Source organism: Tursiops truncatus, chromosome 18 (genome assembly GCF_011762595.2).
Source record: "Tursiops truncatus isolate mTurTru1 chromosome 18, mTurTru1.mat.Y, whole genome shotgun sequence".
Classification (NCBI taxonomy): domain Eukaryota; kingdom Metazoa; phylum Chordata; class Mammalia; order Artiodactyla; family Delphinidae; genus Tursiops; species Tursiops truncatus.
Window position 1 is genome coordinate 271813 of NC_047051.1, and position 22590 is coordinate 294402.

Genomic DNA, 22590 nt, shown 5'->3' on the forward strand with positions numbered 1-22590 from the left:
TCCCCTTCTCGGACGAATCCCTTTAAGAAAGCTTCGTGGCAGTTATTCCCGTGGCTCTGGCTTACACAGGTGACAGGCAGCAGCAGAACTCATAGCCCTGCAAGTTGCCGCCTCCTCCCTCATCTCATAGGACAGCTGCAGGGCACCCTCCACGCTGCAGGGGGCTGGGGGTATCTTTACCTTAGTGGGGAGCTGAGGCCCCAGAGCCTGCAGTCAGATCACTTTCCAGGCCCTTGAAGTTTGCTCATTTTCTCCACTCTAGTGGTTCTTCCAGGCATCACCGGGGACCTGGTTAGAAATGCAGATTCTCTGCCCTCCAGCGGGGGAGGACCTGTGAGAGGACCACTGGTCAGTGGCGGGGCGAAGTGGGAGAGGACAGAAGGAGAGAAAAGTGCTTTATAACTAGCATTGTTTAGAACTGGAAGCACAAGGCAATGATCAGAAGCCGACTGACTCTTAAATTCTCTACAGATGACGCACCCCGAGGCCTGTACCCTGGAGAGACCAGTTCCCTAACCCCATAGTCCCTGGTTATGCAGCCGCTGTCCCCTTGTGTCATAGTGTTTCAGGGCCGGGCCTCACGGGGTCTCTCTCCCTCTAGATTCCCTCCATCGCCCTGGCTTATGAGAAAGCTGAAAGTGACATTATGAACAGGAAGCCTCGCGACAAGAAGAAGGACAGACTGGTGAACAAGCCACTTGCCGTGTACTCCTACCTGCACATTGGTGCGAGGAGGGGCCTCCCAGAGAATTCTTTTCGCCTTGTGGGGCAGGGTTGGGACGTGAGGAGGAACCCAGAGGAGAATGAGGTCGGGGCAATTCTGAAGTCATTACAGAACCTCTTCTGTTCTTTCAGGCCTCATGCAGGCCCTGGGAGCTTTTGTTGTGTATTTCACCGTGTACGCACAGGAGGGCTTTCGACCCAGCACTCTCCTTAACCTCCGGGTGGAGTGGGAAAAGGGCTATGTGAACGACTTGGAAGACAGCTATGGACAAGAATGGGTAAGGGCGGGCCCTCCAGCAGTGTCCTCCTGGGAAGACCGTGAGGGGACAAAGCAGGTGACAGCTTTCTCGGTTAACGGGGCTTGTGGGCCCCTTGGTCACAGCGGTTTGCCTCTTTCGGGGCTCAGCTCACCTCTCGAGTTAGGTGCCTAGAGCGCACCTTTTCACATTAGCTTTGCGATAGGTGTGTAAGAGTAACCAGCCAACATTGCCACAGTTGGGCCAAATCCATTAAGTTAGCATCTTTTCCTACTCAGCTGGTTAAAGGAAAGAAAGGTTTCTTTCCAACCACAAGGAGGTGATCCTCGCTCAGTCTTGGTAAGGGGGAGAGAGTAGAGGCTTACAGCAGTGTGCTGGTGCCTCCCTGAAGTTTCCATCCTGGCCCTCATGGACTTCTCTTTCTCTGGCCGTTGACAGACAAGCTACCAGAGGAAGTACCTAGAATGGACGGGCTACACAGCATTCTTTGTTGGCATCATGGTCCAGCAAATAGCAGATCTGATCATCAGGAAAACCCGGAGGAATTCCATCTTCCAGCAGGGTCTCTTCAGGTACGGCCGGCATCCACCCTCATGGTTCAGCCTGGGCCTTTGCTGCAGGGATGACGAGGCGTTGACTGTGCTGGGTGTGTGGGGCTGAGCCTGGGAGTTCAGAATCTGTTTGCTTTTGTGTCTTACAGAAATAAAGTCATCTGGGTGGGGATTGCCTCGCAGGTTATCATCGCGCTAATCCTCTCCTACGGCCTCGGGAGTATCGTGGCCCTGAACTTCACGATGCTCCGGTGAGGTTCCCTTCAACAGTGGGGAGGGAGGAGTGAGCCCCCATCTGCTGTCACGGCCTAAATAATCACTAGGGTTCCAGAGACTCTTTCCCCTCAAGTCTTTCAAAGGAGGTAAAATGGCGCCGGTTTTATATCAGTCCGAGCCTTTGACCCGCTAGTTTTTTTCAGAAGACGAGGTGGGTTTTCCATCCCTCACCATCCCATCTGTACCCTCGTCCGGCAGACCACTTCCCAGGCGTTGTTTCTAGTGGTCACGGTCCAGTGTGGTTTTACGCTGTGTGACGCAGTGGCGTCGTTCTCTCCAGTGAGGCTGGGAAGTGACCGAGAAGCTCCTCCACTTGTGGGGCGGGCCCCCCTCTGGGTGCGTGGGTCTCACCTCCCTCCCTCCGCCCCCTCCCAGGCCTCAGTACTGGTTCGTGGCTGTACCACACGCTGTTCTGATCTGGGTGTACGATGAGGTGCGGAAACTGGCCATCAGACTCTACCCTGGAAGTAAGTAGTAGTATGATTTGGGGGTCTCTGTCTAGTGCAACAGACTCCCCTCAGTTTCTAGCTTACTGTTTTCTACCTCTATAGGCTGGTGGGATAAGAACATGTACTATTAAGACCACCTTACTTCCCGAGCCCCCAGCTGCACGTCAGAATGTTCTTCATCTTCCGGCCGCCAGCTGGGCGATTGCAGCCGTGGGGACATCGTCAGAACGCGTTTAAGAAATGACAGAACTGTAGGAAAGATGCTCACTAATGTTTTGTAATTTAAAGCAGAGATTTAACTGTTCATACATGATTTTAATTTATATATCTATCTCGTTATTTTAAAATATGTGAATTTCAAGGGAACGGTGTAGGGAAGCATGGCGTGTTTATATGTATATAAAGGTCACTCGTGTTAAATAATCTCGGGTAATCCAGACATCTGCTGGGGTCTCGCTGTCCCTTAATTCTAGACAGGACTGCTCAAACCTCCATTCCACACTCTGTTAAAAGTCCAGTGACCTCCCTAAGATTCCTGTGAATTCCCAGGGAATTTATTACTTCACAGTCACCTTGCTCAGAAAAGGCTAATTCAGCTAGAGGTTTGCAAGGGCTGAAGCGATGGCACATTTACATCACAGCAACTGGGACGACCTCAGTTTGACTCTGAGGCGTGGTCCTGTGATGCCCTCCCTCCTCCCGAGCTGACCACCCTGACCACCAGCTCCAAAAGGGAGCCCCGGGGCGTTGGCATAGGCTAGCCCCAGGTTCTCCCCTGGCCCAAAAGGGTTTTCATTTACCAGGATTCATCCTCAGTGGAGGACCACTGTGACTTAACACGTAATATTTATTTCTTGTAAGACAGTCGCAAAGCACTCCGCAGCGCTAATTTTATGTTTCATGCTTTAACTTAGGTTTATTCATGTGTAACATGTGTGCTCACACCCATATTGACACCCCAGAGAGGCCTCGTTTTTAAGTAAAAGATGTTTTATAAAACCAGGCCTGAGGGTGGTGTTCTAATTAATTTGAGTTTGTCTAAAATGCACAGCATAGGACAGATGTGATTTCAGTTTTTTTTTTTTTTACTTCTTCTGGTCATTTTACTTGTCCATGGAAGGTCTGAACTCTTCCCTCACCAACATCGCTGCTTTGTCCCCTCTCTGATGTGCGCTCACTTTTAAGGCAGAGTTTCTGTGGAAGGGTCTGTCCAGCAGCAGCAGCGTGCGAGAGAAAGCTGTTTTCACAGCCTTTCCGTCATCAGCTGCACGCCCAGCACAAACTGATTTGACAGGATGACATTGGTGAGCTTTTCCCATTCAGTGGCTGCTTCTCCACCTCTTCTCCATCATTCGCGCAGGCAAGGACATTCTGCTGCTGACGGCGCTAGGTTGTGTCTCTGGAGCAGGAAAAGGGAGTCTTGGAGCCATGGTTCTCTGCCGTGTTCTCAGGGCCATCATTGTAACTTCATGTAAATAGATCATAGTGCACTGTGTCACTGTGTATATTGAAGTTAACATAATGTATTTAATCTCGAGGCTTTTCATCTCTGTCTTCAGCTGCAATTATCACTGGACTAATCTGACGTTATTAATTCAGTGAACCGGAACCCTTTCCAGGCAGCGTCGTGACGGCCTTCTCATTCCAGTCCTGGCAGGGCAGTAATGCTTCCTAAACTTCAACTAAGAATAATCTGTCCTCACTCTTTTCCCTGCCAGGCTGTCCAAGTGCCCCTAGCTGTGATGGCTGGCAGCTTATGGTCCTGCCAGAGCCAGTGGGAGAAGGCTGTAAATAGAGCACAAAGCTGTAAGGGGTTTATGGTGGGTTGGATTACACTTGAAAGGAGTTAAATTTGAAGTAGAGGAACCCTGTCTGGAATAACTTTCATATTGTACGTACCTACCCTCGCAAAAAGCTGACACTCAAATGTTTGTAAAATGAATAAGTAACAAATTTAAGGAATCACAGAAATGATATCAAGTTATATCAAGTAGCTTGATTAAGTTTTAGACAGAAAAGAGGCAATAAAATCTCATATCAGAGGGTTTTTGTTTTGTGTTGTTTTAGAGAGACTGCTTCATTGACCCACTAAGGCCTAGACACTTTTTAGAAAAAATAACAGTTAATTTAAATCTAATTGGTGTGGCAGAGTAACTCAGAGATATAGAGATGAGGCTGGATTTATAGAGCATTTTTTAAAACAATCTGTTTTATTCTGATTATAAAATTGTAACTCATCTTAGAAAATTTGGAATATCCAAGAGTAAAAAGAAAATTAAAACCACCGAGAATCTCACTACCTAGTTATATACCTAAACAAGAGTGGTTATTTCTTTAGGGTTTTTCTATGCATATATTTATTTTTAGGCAGAATTGAAATATAAAGTTTTCCATTCTGCCTTTTTATTTAACATGGAAGATATGGTTCTACTGACTACACATTATTCCATGTTGAGAGTGCTTTTCCATATCCCCACTGTAGGATGGCGCATCTATTTCCTACTGGTCATCTGTTTGTTTTTTTTTTTAAGGTTGCATCTTGTCACTAAATCTTATACCACATATCTCTTTTTTTCCCATAAATTTATTTATTTTTGTTTATGATTTTTGGCTGTGTTGTGTCTTCGTTGCTGCGCACAGGCTCCTCTAGTTGTGGCAAGCGGGGGCTGCTCTTCATTTGCTGGGTGTGGGCTTCTCATCGTGGTGGCTTCTCTTGTCGCGGAGCATGGGCTCTAGAGCACACGGGCTTCAGTAGATGTGGCGTGTGGGCTCAGTAGTTGTGGCTCACAGGCTGTAGAGCGCGGGCTCAGTAGTTGTGGCGCACGGGCTTAGTTGCTCCGCGGCATGTGGGATCTTCCCGGACCAGGGCTCGAACCCGTCCCCTGCATTGGCAGGCGGAGTCTTAACCACTGCGCCACCAGGGAAGCCCTATACCACATCTCTTATTATTTTATAATAGATTCCTCAAAATGGAATTAAGGGGTTAAGAGTATTTTTAAGGCTCTTGATAAATAGTGCCAAATTTATTCTCAGATAAGCTGTAGCAATTTATATTCCTGCCAGCAGTAATAAAGTGAATATCTTGCCTGTCAATAGGATATGAAAGATCTGTCAACTATAAGAGATTTTTATTCATTCAGTGTCTGCCGTGCAGTCTGAGAAAACAGCAGGGACAAGACAGACTCATGGAACTGGTGCTCCAGGAGAGGGGCAGAAAAAGTATCATAAATTGCGATCAGGGTTTTAATAGGTGGAAAGAGGCTTAGACAGTTATAGGATGGGGCATTGGGTGAGCCCCCTTTAAAGGGGTGGTGAATGAGCACAGAGGAGAATTCCAGGAGGTGTGGCAGGAACAGGGATGCAACAGGAAGACTGGTTCACCAGGCAGCTGGAGAAGCAGGCAGGAATCTTAGAGCACAGGGTCTCCCAGGGTTTCATTGCAAACACGACACCAGGCTGTTGACGATTATTAACAAAGGCAGGGACTTGCTCCAGTTCACATGTTCAGGTCACTTTGGCTTCTGTGAGGAGGGTGGGAGCACATCCAGGCAAGAATGGACACGAGCAGGTGAGTTAGGAGCAAGGGAAACAATGATTAAACTGCGCACGTGGTGACAGGTGTGAGGCCCACACGTGAAGCCCGGGGCCCGTGTGTGTGTGTGTGTGTGTGTGTGTGTGTGTGTGTGTGTGTGTGTGTGTGAGATGTCTCCTAACAGGACAGTGTCAGCAGCTGGTAGTTATCAGAAACCTATTATGCCCCGGGTGCTGTGATAACCTAAAAGCACGGTCTCCTTAATGCTCACAACAACCCCATCAGTTAGTAGTGCCGACCTTGCACGACTGTCCAGCACTGTCAGTTCCCCTCCAGTGAAGCGGCTCAACTTTAGAATCTGTGTGGTCATGTCAGGAGAATCTGTGCTTGGACAGAAGACTGCACACTGCACAAAGCACACCCTTCAGGCACACTTTGCAGATCCGAGGTTATGGAGAACTGATAGCAGTTCAGAATAGTCCGTGTCTGTGATATGCAAACACAGGGACAGCCCTCCCTCCTCTGGAAAAGCCAGTTTCGCTGCACTTGCACAATCCTCTGGCATCTCCAGATGAACGGGTGCCTCTCTGCTCCCTTGAACCAGCTCTAGCAACTGCCTAGTTCCCACATGCAACTAAGAGCGGAATAAATTTAACACTTGTTCATTTTATATCTGGATGGGAGCCACGATTTTACCTTTTCTTTGAAAATTATCCTTTCACACTGAAAAGAGAGGCAGAAAACCAGTATTTACTCCTTTCAGGGGCGCTGGGCCTTGACACAGACACCTGCCCGCTCAGCTGCCGTGCAGGATCAGGGCTCCCCCAGCCGGCACCCGCGCGCGGGCTCCAGGGCCGGCTCTGTCCTGCACTTTCGCTTCACTGATGCTGCTTGTTCCGCTTCAGACCAGACCTCTGGGCGGGTTCCCTCTCCTCTGTCCCCATTCCTGGGTCCCGGCCCTCCCCGCAACATACCAGAACCCAACTCAGGGGATTTTATCTTTTTGGTCCAGAGGTTCTAAGATAAAGTGTAATGGAAATTTAAGGCAAAAGCCTGATTCATTTTAAAGGGATAGAAACTCCCTTCTACGGACTTGTGAAGATAAACTGAGATACTGTGGAGAAAAGTATTTTGTAAGCCTGAAAGTACTAGAATTTATTAGTTGGTGTTTTTGCCTACATTTTATATTTGCAACATGGGATTTCTTCCTCTTGCTTTCATTTCTTGACAAATGAAGCACCTGCTGGACAGGGCACGAGGCTACAGGGTGTGAGCTGAGGATGAGCAACGTGGTGCCGCCTCGGAGCAGGAACGGTGAGACGGGAAAGACAGACTGTAAATAAACTGTCGTCCAGGGCACGACTGGAGGCCACAGCAGAGGCACGGAGGGTTGTGGAGTTCAGGGGCCACCCTCAGGGGCCCAGCTCAAGTTTTACGAGGTGGGATTTCAGTGGCAGAGATGAGGGAGAGCCTCACAGGCACCGGCGAGGGAAGCGGCAGGGACCAGAGATGCACACACACGCCGGGGGGGGGGGGGGGGGGGGGGGGGGGGGATGGCGCTGTGGTCACGATGTGGCCCTGGAAGCCGGCCCGGGGGAAGTGACAGTAGGGTGGAGACAGCTCCGCCCTCAGAGCCCCCGTGAGCCTGGGCCCATTACTGCCCCCTGTCGTCCCTGGGGGGCTGCAGTATCTGTGACCCAAACCCCTGAGAGGCAGAAATGAGCTTCCCTGTGGGGTTAACACCCTAACCCACGCACCCAGAGCTGGAGCAGGGATGGTAGAGCGTCCCCATAAATCGGGAGGCTGATGGCAAAGCCTGTCGGTCAGAAAGTGGCTGTCCTCAGTGGCCTCCAGCCCTGTGGTGAGCCTCTGACCCCTCCTGACCTGTCCACACAGGCCCTGGTCACCCAGCTCGGGGGTCTTGAGCTGGCTGCTTGCTCCACTGAGACGCCTTCTCCCAGACGCCCCCCAACCCCTGGCTGCTTCCCCTCCCACCCCTCCCGAGTCTCCTGACCAGCACCCCTTCTCCCCGACCTTCCCCTCACCTTCCTCTCTTCCCTTTTCTCCATAGCAGATCCCAGCATCTGTCCTCACGTTTTACTGCTGATCTGCTTTTAGCCTGGAGTCTAAGCTCCAGGAGGGTAGGGACTGCTCAGAAGAGGACCTGCCTGGCACACAGTACAAGCTTGGTAAATGTTTGGTGAATGAATGTCTGGGAGAGCAAGGAACAGACCGTCAACAAGAGAAAGAGGCAAGGGACTTCCCTGGTGGGCCAGTGGGTAAGGCTCTGCCCTTCCAGCCGAGGGGGCCCGGGGTTCGATCCCTGGTAAGGGAACTGGGTCCTGCATGCCGCACGGTGCAGCCAGAAAAGAAAAAGAGAGGGAATGAGGCATGAAAAGAGGCTGAGAAACAGAAACCTGGAAAGACTTACACTCAGAAGGCAAAGGAAAGAGGGGGCGGACTGATCCCAGAATTTGCGGACTGATCCTAGAATTTGTGAGCAATTTTTCAGAGTAAAGTGTCCTGGGCACTGGCGCCAGATACAGCTGGTTTGAACACTCTTTGTCACGTAGTTTTGTCAGCTCCAGGAGAGGGATAATAATACCTGCCTCATGGGGCAGTTGAGGGAATTAACCGTGAACACAATACGTGGTCTAGTGGTTAGGATTTGGCACTGTCACTGCTGGAGGCCCGGGTTCAGTTCCTGGTGGGGGAACTGAGATCCCCCAAGAGGTGCGGCCAAAAGAAAAACAAAAGGAATAGGGAGTTTAGTTCTTTTACCATCCTCATGGAGCTCAGCCTACTTTTAGACAAATAATAGGCTCTCAATAGTCATCAAAAAAAAGTGAACAAATCAGAAAGTACACTGAGCCCAGACTGGGGGTGACAACAGGAAGGGTGTCAGCATTGCATTGCAGGGGATAACGTATATGCTGGCTATCTTTAGGAAAATGCAGTTTGCCTCAAAAAGCAAGGCTAATCATGTGAAACAAAGACCAAGAACAAAGAGAGTAATTGGACGCTAAAATGGATGGTGCAGAAAAAGAGATTTGAAGAGTGTTTGGTGCTGCTGGGAATCCACCACCCGGGTTCAGCCCTGGTGGGGAAGGTTTGTGTACAAAAGGAAGCAGCTTTATGTATAAAAACCATGGTGAAATATGACATTTATTATACTGTTTTCACTAAAATGAGATGGGCCGGTGAATATAGGAATGAGTGTATTGGTTTCCAGAAAATTCCTGTCAATTCAGATGTGAGTTGTATTTGCCATTCAGATAAAAGGTGAGGAGGTGGGAGAAGGTAAGAGGAGAGTGTCTGAGACAGGCTGAGAATTAAATTTCCCTGGTGAGCCTCCATTCCTCGTAGCTCTCAAATTCCCCTTCACCACAGCGAGCTTAATTAAACACGCCTCCATCATTTGTTCATCTTCTCCCAGAAGCCATCATCCAATGGAGGCCATCCTGTTAGAATCATAACCAGAGTTTGTGACCCGCATTTAATGGCATATCTGACTAGAGTGTGGGGAGTAAGGGTGCATTTACACCCTTACTTGCCTCCTTAAAGCGGCAGCTAGAAAATACCATGGCGGGGCAACATCTGCCCGAAGAGGGGACTCTGCTTCTCGAGCTCTGCGTGAAGTGTTTTTATTCTTTTGTGACGTCAGAGAGGAGGGATGGAGAGCCTCTGCCCGTGAGAAAAGGGCAAGTCAGAGTTCGGAAAGGTCGAGGGCACCCCTCTGGCCAGGTGCCTTACAGCTAACAGCACAGCAGCGCCCTCAGGGACTGTTAGAGTCTGAAGCAAGGGGCTGTCGACCCCAGCGCACGCCCCTTGGCCTGCCTCACCACTGAGGGATCGCAGAGCCTGGGCTTGTCGCTGACTCTACCCCCTGGGGATTTCCTAATCATAATTCCTTGCCTCAACGCAAGCGAACTAAATCTCTGAAAATATGAGTGTTGTTTCTTCCTTGGTGTCTACAGTTTACGTTTCCAAAAGAAGAAAATCTGATAGCACTGGATGTATGTCTTGGAATGGGAGTCACTAGAGAAATGCACATGGGCCACAGAGGAGTCAGGAGAGACCCCGAGAGTGTAAGGTGATGCGACTGAGAAAATGTCGCTGCCATGTCAGGAAACCCAGCGTGCTGCAGCCCTCAGGCCGTCACAGTACAGCGGCCCAGCGGGGAGCCCTGAGGGAACCAGGATGGACCACTGCAGCCCTCCCACACAGCAAACCATGAGGCGTCTCCAGACGGGAAAACCCGGGGTACTGCCCCAGGTAGCTGAGGAATGATTCAGGGAGCCCAGACTTCTGCATCTTCCCACACATAGAAAAGCACCAAATTCATTACCTTGAGGTGTCGGGTTTTCTTTAACTCATAGTAATCGTTTGATGTTCGAACTACCTAGTCTTTGTGGCAATAACTCCCTGACCCCTTCAGGGCCTCCTGACACCTGCCTCCGCCCAGGCTGAAGCCCTCAGGTTTGTTTTTTGTATTTTTGAATTAATAATCTAATCTATTATACATTTTAGAAGAACTCATAAGGTTTGTCTTGTACTTTATAGTTTACAAGCCCGTTCATCTATTATCTTGTTTAATCCTCACAGTACCGATATCAGCCCCATTTAGCAGCGAAGGAAGCTGACGCTCAAAGATGTAGAAATCTTCCTCCAGGTTGCACTGAGAAGGGGGGATTTGAATACAGCCCCCGGCCCTCAGGTGCCAGGGTTGTGACCAACTGTTGAGGTCTGTTGATAAGGTTTTTGCATATCTGGGAGCTTTGTTTTAAAAAAATGAAAAAAATACCTTCTTATCTTCAGCAACTGCCCTGCATTGGTCTGAATGGTTTTGTACTCCAGTCTCATTAGAGTTGGGTGATTTAGTTTCTTTTGCTAACCCTTGATATAGTTCTTTAGGGAATTAATTTATCTGGCATTGTGAACTGTGAAGCCCTCAGCTTTGTCCACCAAATAGAACATAACTCTCAACTTTTAGGTGGTGCATTTTTTTTTCCCATCGACAGCAATCTGTCTCTCAGTGTGGGACTTGGTCCAGTTGCAGGCAGCCGCAGGACGGCTATTAGATAGCACAGGCCTGGGCTTCACCCTGACCTTCTGAGTCAGAACCTCTAGGTCCTAGGCCTCTGCATTCTCGTAACCTCTCAAGGAATTCCTAAGCGCACCAAAGTCTGGGAACCACAAGTCAACCTCTGCTGGTTAAGGTCAGGCCAGAAGTGTCTTGAGCTCTGCAACTGAGGGCCCACACCCAACTCACCCAGGAAGGCAGCCACCTGCCCTGACGGTGACGAATATGCAGGTGGAGACCGCTCCCAATTAACAGTCCTGAAGACAGCAGGGGAGGCGCACTGGGGGATGCTAACACCCTGCTGCCCTATAGGGAGGCTCATGGGGGTACATTTCCTCAACTTGTAGGGCCCAAGAGCTCTCCTTGGGACTATTTTTCAAGAAAGGACACTGCAGACCCCATCCTGTCCCCTAACTCTTCATAGCAGCAAGGTTGAGACTTGCTCATCCCTACAAAGGCCCCCAAATCTGGCCTGGAGCTGCACTGGTCATCTGTCCATTAATCTAAAATTTCATGTCTGTGCAGTACATCTCTGTTATGATTCCCAAAGTAGAGTTTTCTGAAGGTGGACATGGGAATCGGTGTAGTAAAGTCCAGGAGCATGGTCCAGAAATCAAAACACTGGGACTCGAGCTCTACCCACGAAGGTCAGAGCCTTGGCTTCCCCATCCTGAATGAGGATGTGCGATTCAGTGATCGCTAAAGGTCCTTCCTGCCCCATTGCCCTGAAATTTCTAGGGACAAAGCCAGAGTCACTTCCCGAAAGAGGGGTATTCTGCCCCCTCCAGAATATGCATGGAAGACAGCTTACATCTTCTCACTGCACACCTCTGCTAGCAGTGACTCAGAACAGAAAGGTCAGAGGCAAAGTAGCAGAGGACCTGAAAACCACCTCCAAAGGTAAGAAAGGCACCAAACTGCAAATGCTGTTTGTCGTGGGCCTGGCGCCATCTGGTGCCCTTGGAGACCGTGTCACGCTGGCTGGAGTGTCCTCCCTATTGCGGGGTTCTGACACCAAGTGAGCGCTCACAACTACATTTCTACTGGGCGCGTACCGTGTACCAGCCTCTGTGAATGTTGTATAATCAGTTATTTTCATGACAACCTGATACTTTTAGTGAGTCTAGAAGGCAAATGGTAAACCCAAGGTTTTATCAAAACAAAAGCAGAACTGAAGTTAGAATATACTTGATCCTTTTTTTAAAATCATAATAAAATGCCGTTGTGGAATATCTGTCTCTATGTTCTGAGGTGGCACTACACCAACAGTGTACAGGAAAAGGGTAAATCAAGGTTCATGACGCTGTCTATCCAAATTACTGGGTTCCATCGCACCCCACTTCCCCCCACTCCTATGCATATACCACCAACAACAAAACTGAATTTTAAAGTAGAAGGGAAGGTAATACAGCTCATAGAAGATAATGAATCACATGAATGTTTAGCTCGGGGAAAGACTTCTTAAACAATATGCAAATATTGCAAGTCTTAATGAAAATACCATGGTGAAATAAAACACCTTGGGACAACAAGAGATATCAAAGTGAAAAAACAAGTCACAGCCTGAAAAGTATATTTGCCATGGAATCCAGGATAAATAAGGAATTGCTACAAATCAATAAGAAATAGACAAACATGTCCCCCCACCAAACAAATACGAAAGCCTGAATGACCAATAAATATGACATGATGCCAGCCTTATCAGTCTTTAGAGAAAGGCAAATTAAAGCCACAAGGAGATATGAAAGTACAGCCATGAATTAGCAAAAAATAAAACCGATGCTAATCCAAGCATTTGCTAGAAGGTTCATACACTGCTGGTGGGCGTGAACAAGTTGGCTAAAAGGCAAAGAAGTTTGTCTATCTTGTATACTTTTGGGCGGGGAAAATACCTCCCCAGGTAATCTAGAATACACACCTGCCTTCAGGGGGGCTTGGGATTCAAAATATGCTATTGGAGTAGCCTAGGAAAACACAGGCCAAGAAATTAAAGTGGTCCTAGATTCATAGTTCTTTGGGAACTATGTTCTACAAGAAGCAAAAACATAATCTGGAGAAATATATCCTTAATGCTGGCTTCAAAGGATTCCCTGGGAATTCCCTGGCAGTCCAGTGGTTAGGGCTCCACACTCTCACTGCCCAGGGCCTGGGTACAATTCCTGGTCAGGGACCTAAAATCCCACAAGCTGCATGGTGTGGCCAAAAAAGAAAGGATTCCCACAGATAAACACTCCCAAACGTGAGTTTAAAATCCCAAATTACCAAACACATGAGGAAACAAATCACCATGAATGAAAATCAGTAGAAATAATAAATTGCAGAATTGGCCCCCTCAAGAATGTCAGAGAAAGAAATTTGGAGGTACATAATGAAATAAGTGTTTAAAATATTAAATTAATAAAAGATAGAATCAAAAACATGAGAAAGGTACACAATACTATCCAAAAAGATCAGGCAAATTTGGAAATTAAAAAAAAAGAAAAAAAGAACGTCTAGAATTAGATTAGTCATTGAAAATTTAACTCAGTGGTCAGGTTAAATGCAGATTAAATCCAGGTGAAGAGAGAACTGATTAACTGGGGGATGCATCTGAAAAAAATTATGCAGAATGCAGCACAGAGATAAAGAGTGGAAAATATGAAAGAGAGGTTAAGAGAAATAAAGGATAGAAAGAGATGGTCCTGTTACTGTCTAAAAGGAGTTCCAGAAGAAAACAACAAGGAAGAGGTAGTATTCAAAAAGACAAATGGGGCTTCCCTGGTGGCGCAGTGGTTAAGAATCCACCTGCCAATGCAGGGGACACGGGTTCGAGCCCTGGTCCAGGAAGATCCCACATGCCGCGGAGCAGCTAAGCCCGTGTGCCACAGCTACTGAGGATGTGCTCTAGAGACCGCGAGGCACAACGACTGAAGCCTGTGTGCCTAGAGCCTGTGCTCCACAACAAGAGAAGCCGCTGCAATGAGAAGCCCGCGCACTGCAGCAACGAGCAGCCCCCGCTCACTGCAAGTAGAGGAAGCCCGCGCGCAGGAAAATAGACCCAATGCAGCCAAAAATAAACAAATATATTAATTAATTAAAAACAACAACAACAGCTGTCACTTGAAAAACCTTCTAAAAAAAAAAAGACAAATGACTGAGAATTTTCCAGACGAGTATGATAGGAATGAATTCCTCAGATTGAAGAATTGCAATCAATCTCAGGGAGGGCAAATAAATATCCACACCTCGATATTATAACGAATATATAGAAGACCAAAGAAAAACAACTTACCTATAAAGAATGACAATTGGATTCACAGTAAACTTCTCAATAGCAAAACTAAAGGTCAGAAATCAGTATGATGCTATCTCCAAAGTCTGAGAAAAAAAACTGTCAATTTAGAATGTTATGTTACTAAATGATCATTCAAGAATGAAGATGAAATGAGAGTATTTTCATTCGAATAAAAGCTGAGAGCATTCACCATTAAGATACTTTCACTAAAGACATTTCTTCAGGTGTCCTTGAAGGAGAAAAATTATCCTAGAAGGGAGGTATGAGACACAAGGAGGAATTAAGAATTGGCCAGTGTGTGAGTAAATGGCCAGACATTATAAAACTAGATTACCTGAATAAAATTAGGTTATTTCTTAAGCTAGTTGGAGCATAGATGAGCATTCATAATTTTATTCTTTTTTTTTTTTTGGCCGTGCCACTCAGCTTGCAAGATCTCAGTTCTCCCACAAGGGATCGAACCTGGACCATGGCAGTGAAAGCGCCAAATCCTAAGCACTAGACCACCAGGGAGCTCCCCATAATTTTATTCTTTACTCCTTATTGTGGGGCTAAAATATTTTATAATACATTTTTTTAATAGTGCAGGGGAGGGAATTCCAGGCAGAGGCCCTAAGGTTAGAAAGAGCTTCACCTACTTACAGAAGTGAAAAAGGCCAGCATATCTGGAGCATAGTGAGGAGTAGTGGGGAAAATGAAGCTAGAGAGGGAAGCAGAGGCCAAATCATAAAACCTAGGAAGGCCGTTTCAAGGATTTGTCCCAGTCAGTGGGAAACCATTAAAGGATTCCAAACAAAGGATTTAAACAATCTAAATTAAATATTAAGATAATTCTGGCTGCTCCATTCGAAAGGTCCGGGAGGTACTAAGACCTATTAGATGAGGCCTAAACATGTCATTGTATTTCTCACTGACCCCGATTTACCCAGAATTTATTCAGCTGGGATTACCAAGGCATAATTCCCTCCATTTGGCCTGGTGATGATCAGTTAATTCCTTTGTACTGCACCACGTTCAATTCACTTTAGGGCGCAAGAAAAACCCCTATGCAATGAGATTGTCATTATTCAAATTACAATGGAAAAGGAGACGTGGCTAATTGCTACCATGTTGAGTGCAGGGAGAAATCTGAAGGTTTGGAGGAGGGGTAGGTGGCTCTAAAGCTGACGCATGAAGGATGAGGAGAATATGAATTGATGAAGAGGAAAGAGTGGGCATTCCAGATGAGGGGAACAGGTAATACCACTCACAAAACTGCAGAAAAATTAGCAGGCTACGTGGGAATACTGGCTTGATTGGTAATCTAAATTCCATTTTGGATTAGTAATAGAAACTATTGGTTGGGTAGCGTGGAGATAGGTTAAGGAATCAGTACTTTTTCCTGAAGGCAACAAAGTATAAGGATTTTTGAGTACGGGTGAGCTTTTATTAAAATTGAAATATAGTTGATATACAATGTTGTGGTAGTCTCAAGTGTACAGCATGGTGATTCAGCTTTTGTTCTTTGTAGGGTTTTTTTGCAAATTATATTCCATTGTAGGTTATTCCAAGATATGGGGTGTAATTCCCTGTACTATGCAGTATATCTTTGTTGATTATCTACTTTATGTATAGTAATTTGTGTCTGTTAATCTCATAGTCCTAATTTGTCCCTCCCACCCCGTCCCATTTGATAACTCTAAGTTTGTTTTCTATGTCTGTGAGTCTGTTTCTGTTTTATACATAGATTCATTTGTATTAATTTTTAGATTCCACATATAAGTGATATCATGATATTTGTCTTTCTTTGACTTATTTCACTAAGCATAATATTCTCTAGGTCCATCCACGTTACTGGAAATGACAATATTTCATTCTTTTTTATGGCTGAGTAATAGTCCATTGTATATATAGACAACATCATCTTAAGCCAATCGTCTGTTGATGAGCATAGGGGCTGCTGCCATGTCTTGGCTATTGTAAATAGTGCTGCTATGAACATTGGGGTGCACGTAACTTCTTGAACTAGAGTTTTCATTTTTTCCAGATATATACCCAGCAGTGGTATAGGTGGACCATATGGTAGTTCTTTTTTTAGTTTTTTAAGGCATCTCCATGCTGCTTTCCATAGTGGCTGCACCAATTTACATTCCCACCCACAGTGCAGGAGGGCTCCCTTTTCTCCACACCCTCTCCAGCGTTTAGACTTTTCGATGGTGGCCATTCTGACTGGCGCGAGACAATTCCTCATTGTGTTTTTTATTTGCATTTCTCTAATAATTAGCAATGTTGGGCATCTTTTCATGTGTTTGTGAGCCATCTGTATGTCTGCTTTGGAAATGTCTATTTAGGTCTTCTGCCCATTTTTTTAAATTCCGTTGTTTGTTTTATGATATTGAGATGTATGAGCTGTTTGCATATTTCGGAATGTTAACCAGGAGTGAGCTTTTGAACAGAATACTTCTGTTTCTATTTCCAAAAATATGTAGAGGGAAAAAGAGAAAATGAAGCCTATGTGCTGGTGTTTATTCTTAGCAGCTGAAGCCACCCTGCCATCCCCAGGTGCTTCATCCACAATATACTTGCCAAATTGCTACCAGATTACTTCATCCCTTGCTCACTCGATTTCCCCAGGACACTACTGCTTAAAGGGTAAGTCCAAACTCCTTAGCCCAACATTCAAGACTCTTTAAAATTCGACCCCAATATACTTCTCCAAAAAAGTTCACTTTAAGGAAATTAAAACTCTGGCCAAATGGTCTATAAATTCCGAATAGGCCACAGCATTTCCCACCTACTTTCCCTTGCTTACGCGGTTCTTTCTCCCTGGAATGCCTCATTTCTTCTGTTTACCTCTGTAAGTTCTACCCAGGTTTTAAGGTCTAGTGCAAACCCCATATTCGCTAGGAAGGCTTTTCATACAACGCAGACAATTATTTTCTCTAACTTTCCTCTGGCATTTAATACAAGCTGCCTTAGTAGAAGTTACCCTTTTAGGTAGAGGGCTACATACCTCTCAAGCAGGAACCTGTTAGTTTATAAATTCTTAGCAGCCCCAAACTTTCTCAGCACAAGGCCTTGTATATATACCACTAGCGTCGACAACTGTTAGTAATAATGACCACCCCTTTGGTTTGAAATTGTTAACCAAATCTCCCCACCTATGGGTAGCTAGATTGGCTTCTCCACTAAGGCCGCTACGACCCACTAGGGAAGGAAGACCACTTCAACACAAAGGATCGTTCGCTACTCGCGACGCCTAATGCAATATAGTGAGTAATGCGTGGTTGGGTCATGAAACGCTTCCCGAGGGCCACGCGGCCTTGTCTCTCACGCTCCAGGGGGTAAAACAAAAAAACCGCTTCCCGCAGCCGGCTGCCCCAGGCTGACTGGAGGGAGGGCTGGAGCTTCCTCGCCGCCGATTGGCTCCCTGGAGCCGCCGCCTCCGGTGATTGGCCACTGCCGCGAGGGACGCCGGGACGGCACGCGGCGCTGGCCTCACATTCGAGGCGGCGACGATGGAGGCCGCGGCGTCCTGTTTCGGGCAGGTGGAGAGCAAGGGCCAGGCCTGGGGAGCCGCCGAGGCCCTGTGCAGCCGGTGTGGAAGAAGGTTGTCCGGAGCTCCGGGTGAGGGGCTGGGGGTCAGCCCGCGGCCCGCCGGCTGGCGGGGGAGCCGAGAGACAGGCTGGTGGGCAGTGGCCGCGGCGGCGAGAGAGAGCGGGGGAGCCCAGGCCCCGAGCCCGAGTCCGTAGGCCGCCTGCGAGGTCGGGACGCAGAGGCCTGGAGTGCGGCCCTCACCCCTCCCTCACACCCCCTTCCACCCCCTCCCCCCCCGCCCCTCACACCCCCGCCCCACCCCCCCTTCGGCCCCTCCACCCCCTCACCCCCGCCCCACCCTACCCTCCCCCTACCCCCTCACCCCCCGCCCCTCCACCCCCGTCACCCTCTCCCTCCACCCCCTCCCCTTCACCCCCTGCCCCCCTCCACTCAACCCCCTCACGCCCCTGCCCCACCCCCTACCCTCCACCCCCTTCCACTCCCCCGCCCCACCCCCTACCCTCCACCCCTTCCACTCCCCCAACCCCCTTCACCCGCCCCCTGTCCCCTCCACTCAACCCTCACCCCCCACCCCTGCCCCCGCCTCACCCCCTGCCCCCTCACCCCCCGCCCCCTCCACTCCAGCCCCCTCCTCCCCCCACCGCCACACCTTGCGCCGCCCCCTCCCTCACCGACCGGTTCGCAGGTTCGGGAAATGGGGGATGTGGGAATTTGGCCGACATCCTGTGGTAAAGCAGCAACGACACGTGATTTTCTTGTGTGGCTCTTGTTGTGGTAATGAAATGTTCCTGAAATTAACGGGCGGGGGCGGGGGGCGTGTTGCTCCGTTTGCTTCAGGCGTTGTTCGGAAAGTAGCGCGTCACTTTTGTGCGTCGTGTTCTTCCGTCCTGGGCCGTCGGGGGCACCGTGCGCTCTTGACCCGCCCACCGAGACTCTCCTCCGCTGAAAACAGGTTCAGGTTACTTGAACGGCACCTAACAGGCCTTAGAGTGCTGTGCTTCTGCCGGGGCGAGTTGATGACTGTCAGCGCCTGGAGCTGCCAGAAAGCCTTACCGTCACCCTGTGTGACTGTCACATCTTTGTACTTGCAGAGCGAAAGTCAGTTTTCTCAGTCTCTCCGGGACGGACTCCGCTTGGGAGACCTGAGCGTGTAGAGAAAGTTGGTGTGTTTTCCGGGGGAAGAGGCAAGTTTCTCCTGCCTGGAATTCGATCGCTGCTGTTACGTAGAACATCTCCATTATTTGAATGATGTAGTACTGCAGAATAGAGTTTTAGAACGTACGTTTTTAAAATCACTGGTTCTTTCATACATTTGTATTGTCGTGCTGAGAAGTACTCAGTTGGAAAGATGGTGCCTCTGCAAGTAGAATTGTCAAAGTGCTTTGTAAGCTGTAGTGCAGCACACGTTATCTCGACTTGTACAGTATCAGAAGTCTTATAAAAGCCTTTTGATTTCTTTAGTAACATTATCTCTGGAATTTAAATAGAGCTTTAAAATTTAGCTTGGTTGTAAGAAAGTTTAAGATGTTTCCTTGGCTTAAAAACTAAAGCTCTTTTTTATCAGAAGAATGCAATTATTATAATATAAATCAGCAGGAACACTATAATTTTATAGTAAATGATGACTAACTTTATTTAGCTACTTTTCCCTTTTTCTTGAGAAGTCTTTTAAAATGACAACCTTTTGAAGTGACATAGCTATAATGTTTATTATGATAAAGTTCTGCTTAGAGTATCAAAATCTTGGTATTAGATTTTCAGTCAGGATTATGGTATTTCCTTTCATACATGCTAAGTTTGTGAAAATGATCTTTATATGGGCCGTGTGTGTGACAGTGGTGGCATTTGACTTCTGCCCTGGCTTCTGTCTTTGCCAATGTCTTAATCATTAAGGCGAGGGGGGGGGGGTCTTTTTTTTTTGGAGTATATTTGATTTACAATATTGTGTTAGTTTCAGTTGTACGGCAAAGTGAATCAGTTAAACATATACACACATCCGCTCATTTTTTTTAGATCCTTTTCCCGTATAGGCCATTACAGAGTATTGAGTAGAGTTCCCTGTGCTATACAGCAGGTTCTTATTAGTTAATCTATTTTATATATAGTAGTGTGCATATGTCAATCACAATCTTCCAATTTATCCCTCCCACCCATCCCCTGGTAACCATAAGTTTGTTTTCTACATCCATGACTCTACTTCTGTTTTGCAAATAAGTTCATATGTACCCTTTTTTTAAATTTATTTTTATTATTTATTTATTTTTATAAATCTGTTTATTTATTTATTTTTGGCTGCGTTGGGTCTTCGTTGCTGCGCACGGGCTTTCTCTAGTTGCAGTGAGCAGGGGCTACTCTTCGTTGCGGTGTGCGGTCTAATCATTGCAGTGGCTTCTCGCTGCGGAGCACAGGCTCTAGGCGCGCGTGTTTCAGTAATGTGGCTCGCGAACTCTAGAGCGCAGGCTCAGTAGTTGTGGCTCATGGGCTTAGTTGCTCCGCGGCATGTGGGATCTTCCCGGACCAGGGCTCAAACCCGTGTCTCCTGCATTGGCAGGTGGATTCTTAACCAGTGTGCTACCAGAGAAGTCCCTATACCCTTTTTCTTAGATTGCACATGTAAGCAATATCATATGATATTTGTCTTTCTGTGTCTGACTTAACTTCACTTAGTATGACAATCTCTAGGTCCATCCATGTTGCTGCAAATGGCATTATTTTGTTCAAGAGAGGGGTTTTGCCAGTTTCTCATGTCGGCCCTCACTGTCCCCTTCACAGGATGGGAAATATAAATTAGCAGAGGGAAGTATGATCAGGTAGAAAGAACATTAGACTTGGAAACAGAACTAGGTTGGAGTCTGGATTATACCATTTACCCCAGATCACCAAAATGTTTATCCATCTCTAGGTTGAATAAATATTCCCAGCCTACTTAGCTGGGAATTTACAATGTCAAAATGAAGTACCTCAGAGCACTTTATATGATTATAAGAGATGGCAGATTCAAAGTATTATAGGTACCAAATAACTGTATAAAGAAAGGCGAACAATACTACATAGCTCTGCCTGTTTTTTCTTCTGATTTTTCTCCCTCCTTCTGAGTTGTATTGTTTCTCCTGAATTTTGTTTAATCATCCATTTCTAACCAAACTAGATATCTTTTCCTATACAAGAGAATTCCCTTTAATTTTCTCCCCTGATTATACTGAATATTCAATGTTGACAAACTGAGAAGTTTAATTCACAATAGAATTTCATCAATAGGTCACCACCATGAACTTCAATGTGGACATGCTTTTTGTGAACTGTGCTTGTTAATAACTGAAGAATACAGCACAATTACATGCCCTGATTGTGAGGTAAGTTTTATTGTCTTTCACACTGAATGCATTGCAGCCTAATGCTAAAGGTAAAAATGTTAAAGAAATAAAACATATTTCTAGTTAGGAACTAGAAACTTGCATTTTTGCTGCTGAGTCTTAAGTAAAGAAATCTAGCAAAAGGTAAAGCTTTTCACATCCATTTTATAATTGTTCAAAGAGATCAAGAAGAATGCAAGGTTAAGGTCATAAACTTATTAGCCTACATATTTTGACTCTGGAGATTTCTGTGGAATATTTCATTGTTTAATTTATTTTTATTTTAATGAAGTATATTCCTTTCAAATCTCTACACCCCCTGCCCTTTTTTTGGGCCGTGCAGCGAGTGGGATCTTAGTTCCCTGACCAGGGATCAAACCTGCGACCCCTGCAGTGGAAGTGCAGTCTTAACCACTGGACGGCCAGGGAAGTCCCCAAATCTCTACTCCCCTTTTCCACACCAGTACCATGCAAGCAAATTTTGAATTTTCCCCTGACCCTCAACCTTTGCATGTCATCAAATTTACATTTGTGGAGATGTGTAAAAAAACAAAAACGAAACAGAAGGCAAACAATGGCCTAATGTTAACGTCAGAAGTGCTAAAAATAGTACAGTTGCACTAAAATCTGTGCGCCGGTAATAATGAGAACAAATTAAGGATTTAAAATAAAATTTACTGACCATTCTTTGCGTTTACTACAAATATAAATGTTGCTCAGTTTATATAGTATGTTCCTGGAAAGTTGTCTTAATCTCTAAATTCATAATGTTCCACTTGAGAGATCAGAGTTTGGGGATTTGTATCCATTGTTTTCTGTGGCAAACAATTAACATAGAGGAAGAAGACCTGGAATGCAGTCCTAGTTCTGTCACCCGAAGGCTGAGTGTCCTTATTTGTGAGATGGAAATAATACCTGCTTTTTTTATCTCATAGGATTGTAAGAGTCAAATCTGAATTATGTGAAAGTTCTCTACAAGCTTTAAAATAAGTGTTATAGTCGACCTTTGATTATTTAGGTGTGGATTAACTAGTTTGCAGGTTAAACGTGATAAAAATATATATAATAATATGTATATAAACATAAGTGTATAATTTGTGAAAGTTTCAATTATAGCATAAACATTTACATATAAGAAAACATCTGTTTTGGAATTACATACTTCACAAATCATGGCCTTTATTGTGGGAAATTCCTGTCCCCTTTCCCTTTTTTTTTTTGACAGTCGGTTCCTCAGATGTGGCTAGCTACATAGTTAAGGCAAAGGGGAACTTAGCTCCTGTGGTTGAAATGGAGTATCCCTGACACATTGAATTTTATGGTGGGTAAAGAGTGTGAAGGGAAAAGGAAGAGGCAGGACTGTCTCTGCTCATATCCATCCTGTTCTGATATTCAAAAAACAGCTAGTTTATTAGAATGGTAACCTCTTGCCTTTTGTGGCAAATGACTTTGTGTTTAATGGTCTCTTAAATCACTATACTTGTATTATTTTTAGTGTTTTGGGTAACATCTAACGAAGTGTTTATAGTGTATTTACAAATATTGGTTTTTGATT

At 46.2% G+C, this 22590-nt stretch overlaps 2 protein-coding genes across 2 annotated transcripts in view; both read left to right on the forward strand.

The window, feature by feature from the left end:
• ATP12A (ATPase H+/K+ transporting non-gastric alpha2 subunit) overlaps nucleotides 1–3222 on the forward strand; it is a 28210-nt gene extending 24988 nt beyond the window's left edge. The window contains exons 19-24 of the mRNA XM_073795475.1: nucleotides 602–725; nucleotides 856–1001; nucleotides 1419–1552; nucleotides 1681–1782; nucleotides 2183–2274; nucleotides 2359–3222. Coding sequence (XP_073651576.1) covers nucleotides 602–725; nucleotides 856–1001; nucleotides 1419–1552; nucleotides 1681–1782; nucleotides 2183–2274; nucleotides 2359–2387 — 627 coding nt within the window. The 3' untranslated portion in view covers nucleotides 2388–3222. The remainder of the gene's footprint in view (nucleotides 1–601; nucleotides 726–855; nucleotides 1002–1418; nucleotides 1553–1680; nucleotides 1783–2182; nucleotides 2275–2358) is intronic.
• Nucleotides 3223–17636: 14414 nt separating this feature from the next.
• The window catches only part of LOC101330707 (RING finger protein 17), a 108397-nt gene continuing 103443 nt past the window's right edge, over nucleotides 17637–22590 (forward strand). The window contains exons 1-2 of the mRNA XM_073794899.1: nucleotides 17637–17751; nucleotides 20941–21035. Of these exons, the coding sequence (XP_073651000.1) occupies nucleotides 17643–17751; nucleotides 20941–21035 (204 nt within the window). The 5' untranslated portion in view covers nucleotides 17637–17642. The remainder of the gene's footprint in view (nucleotides 17752–20940; nucleotides 21036–22590) is intronic.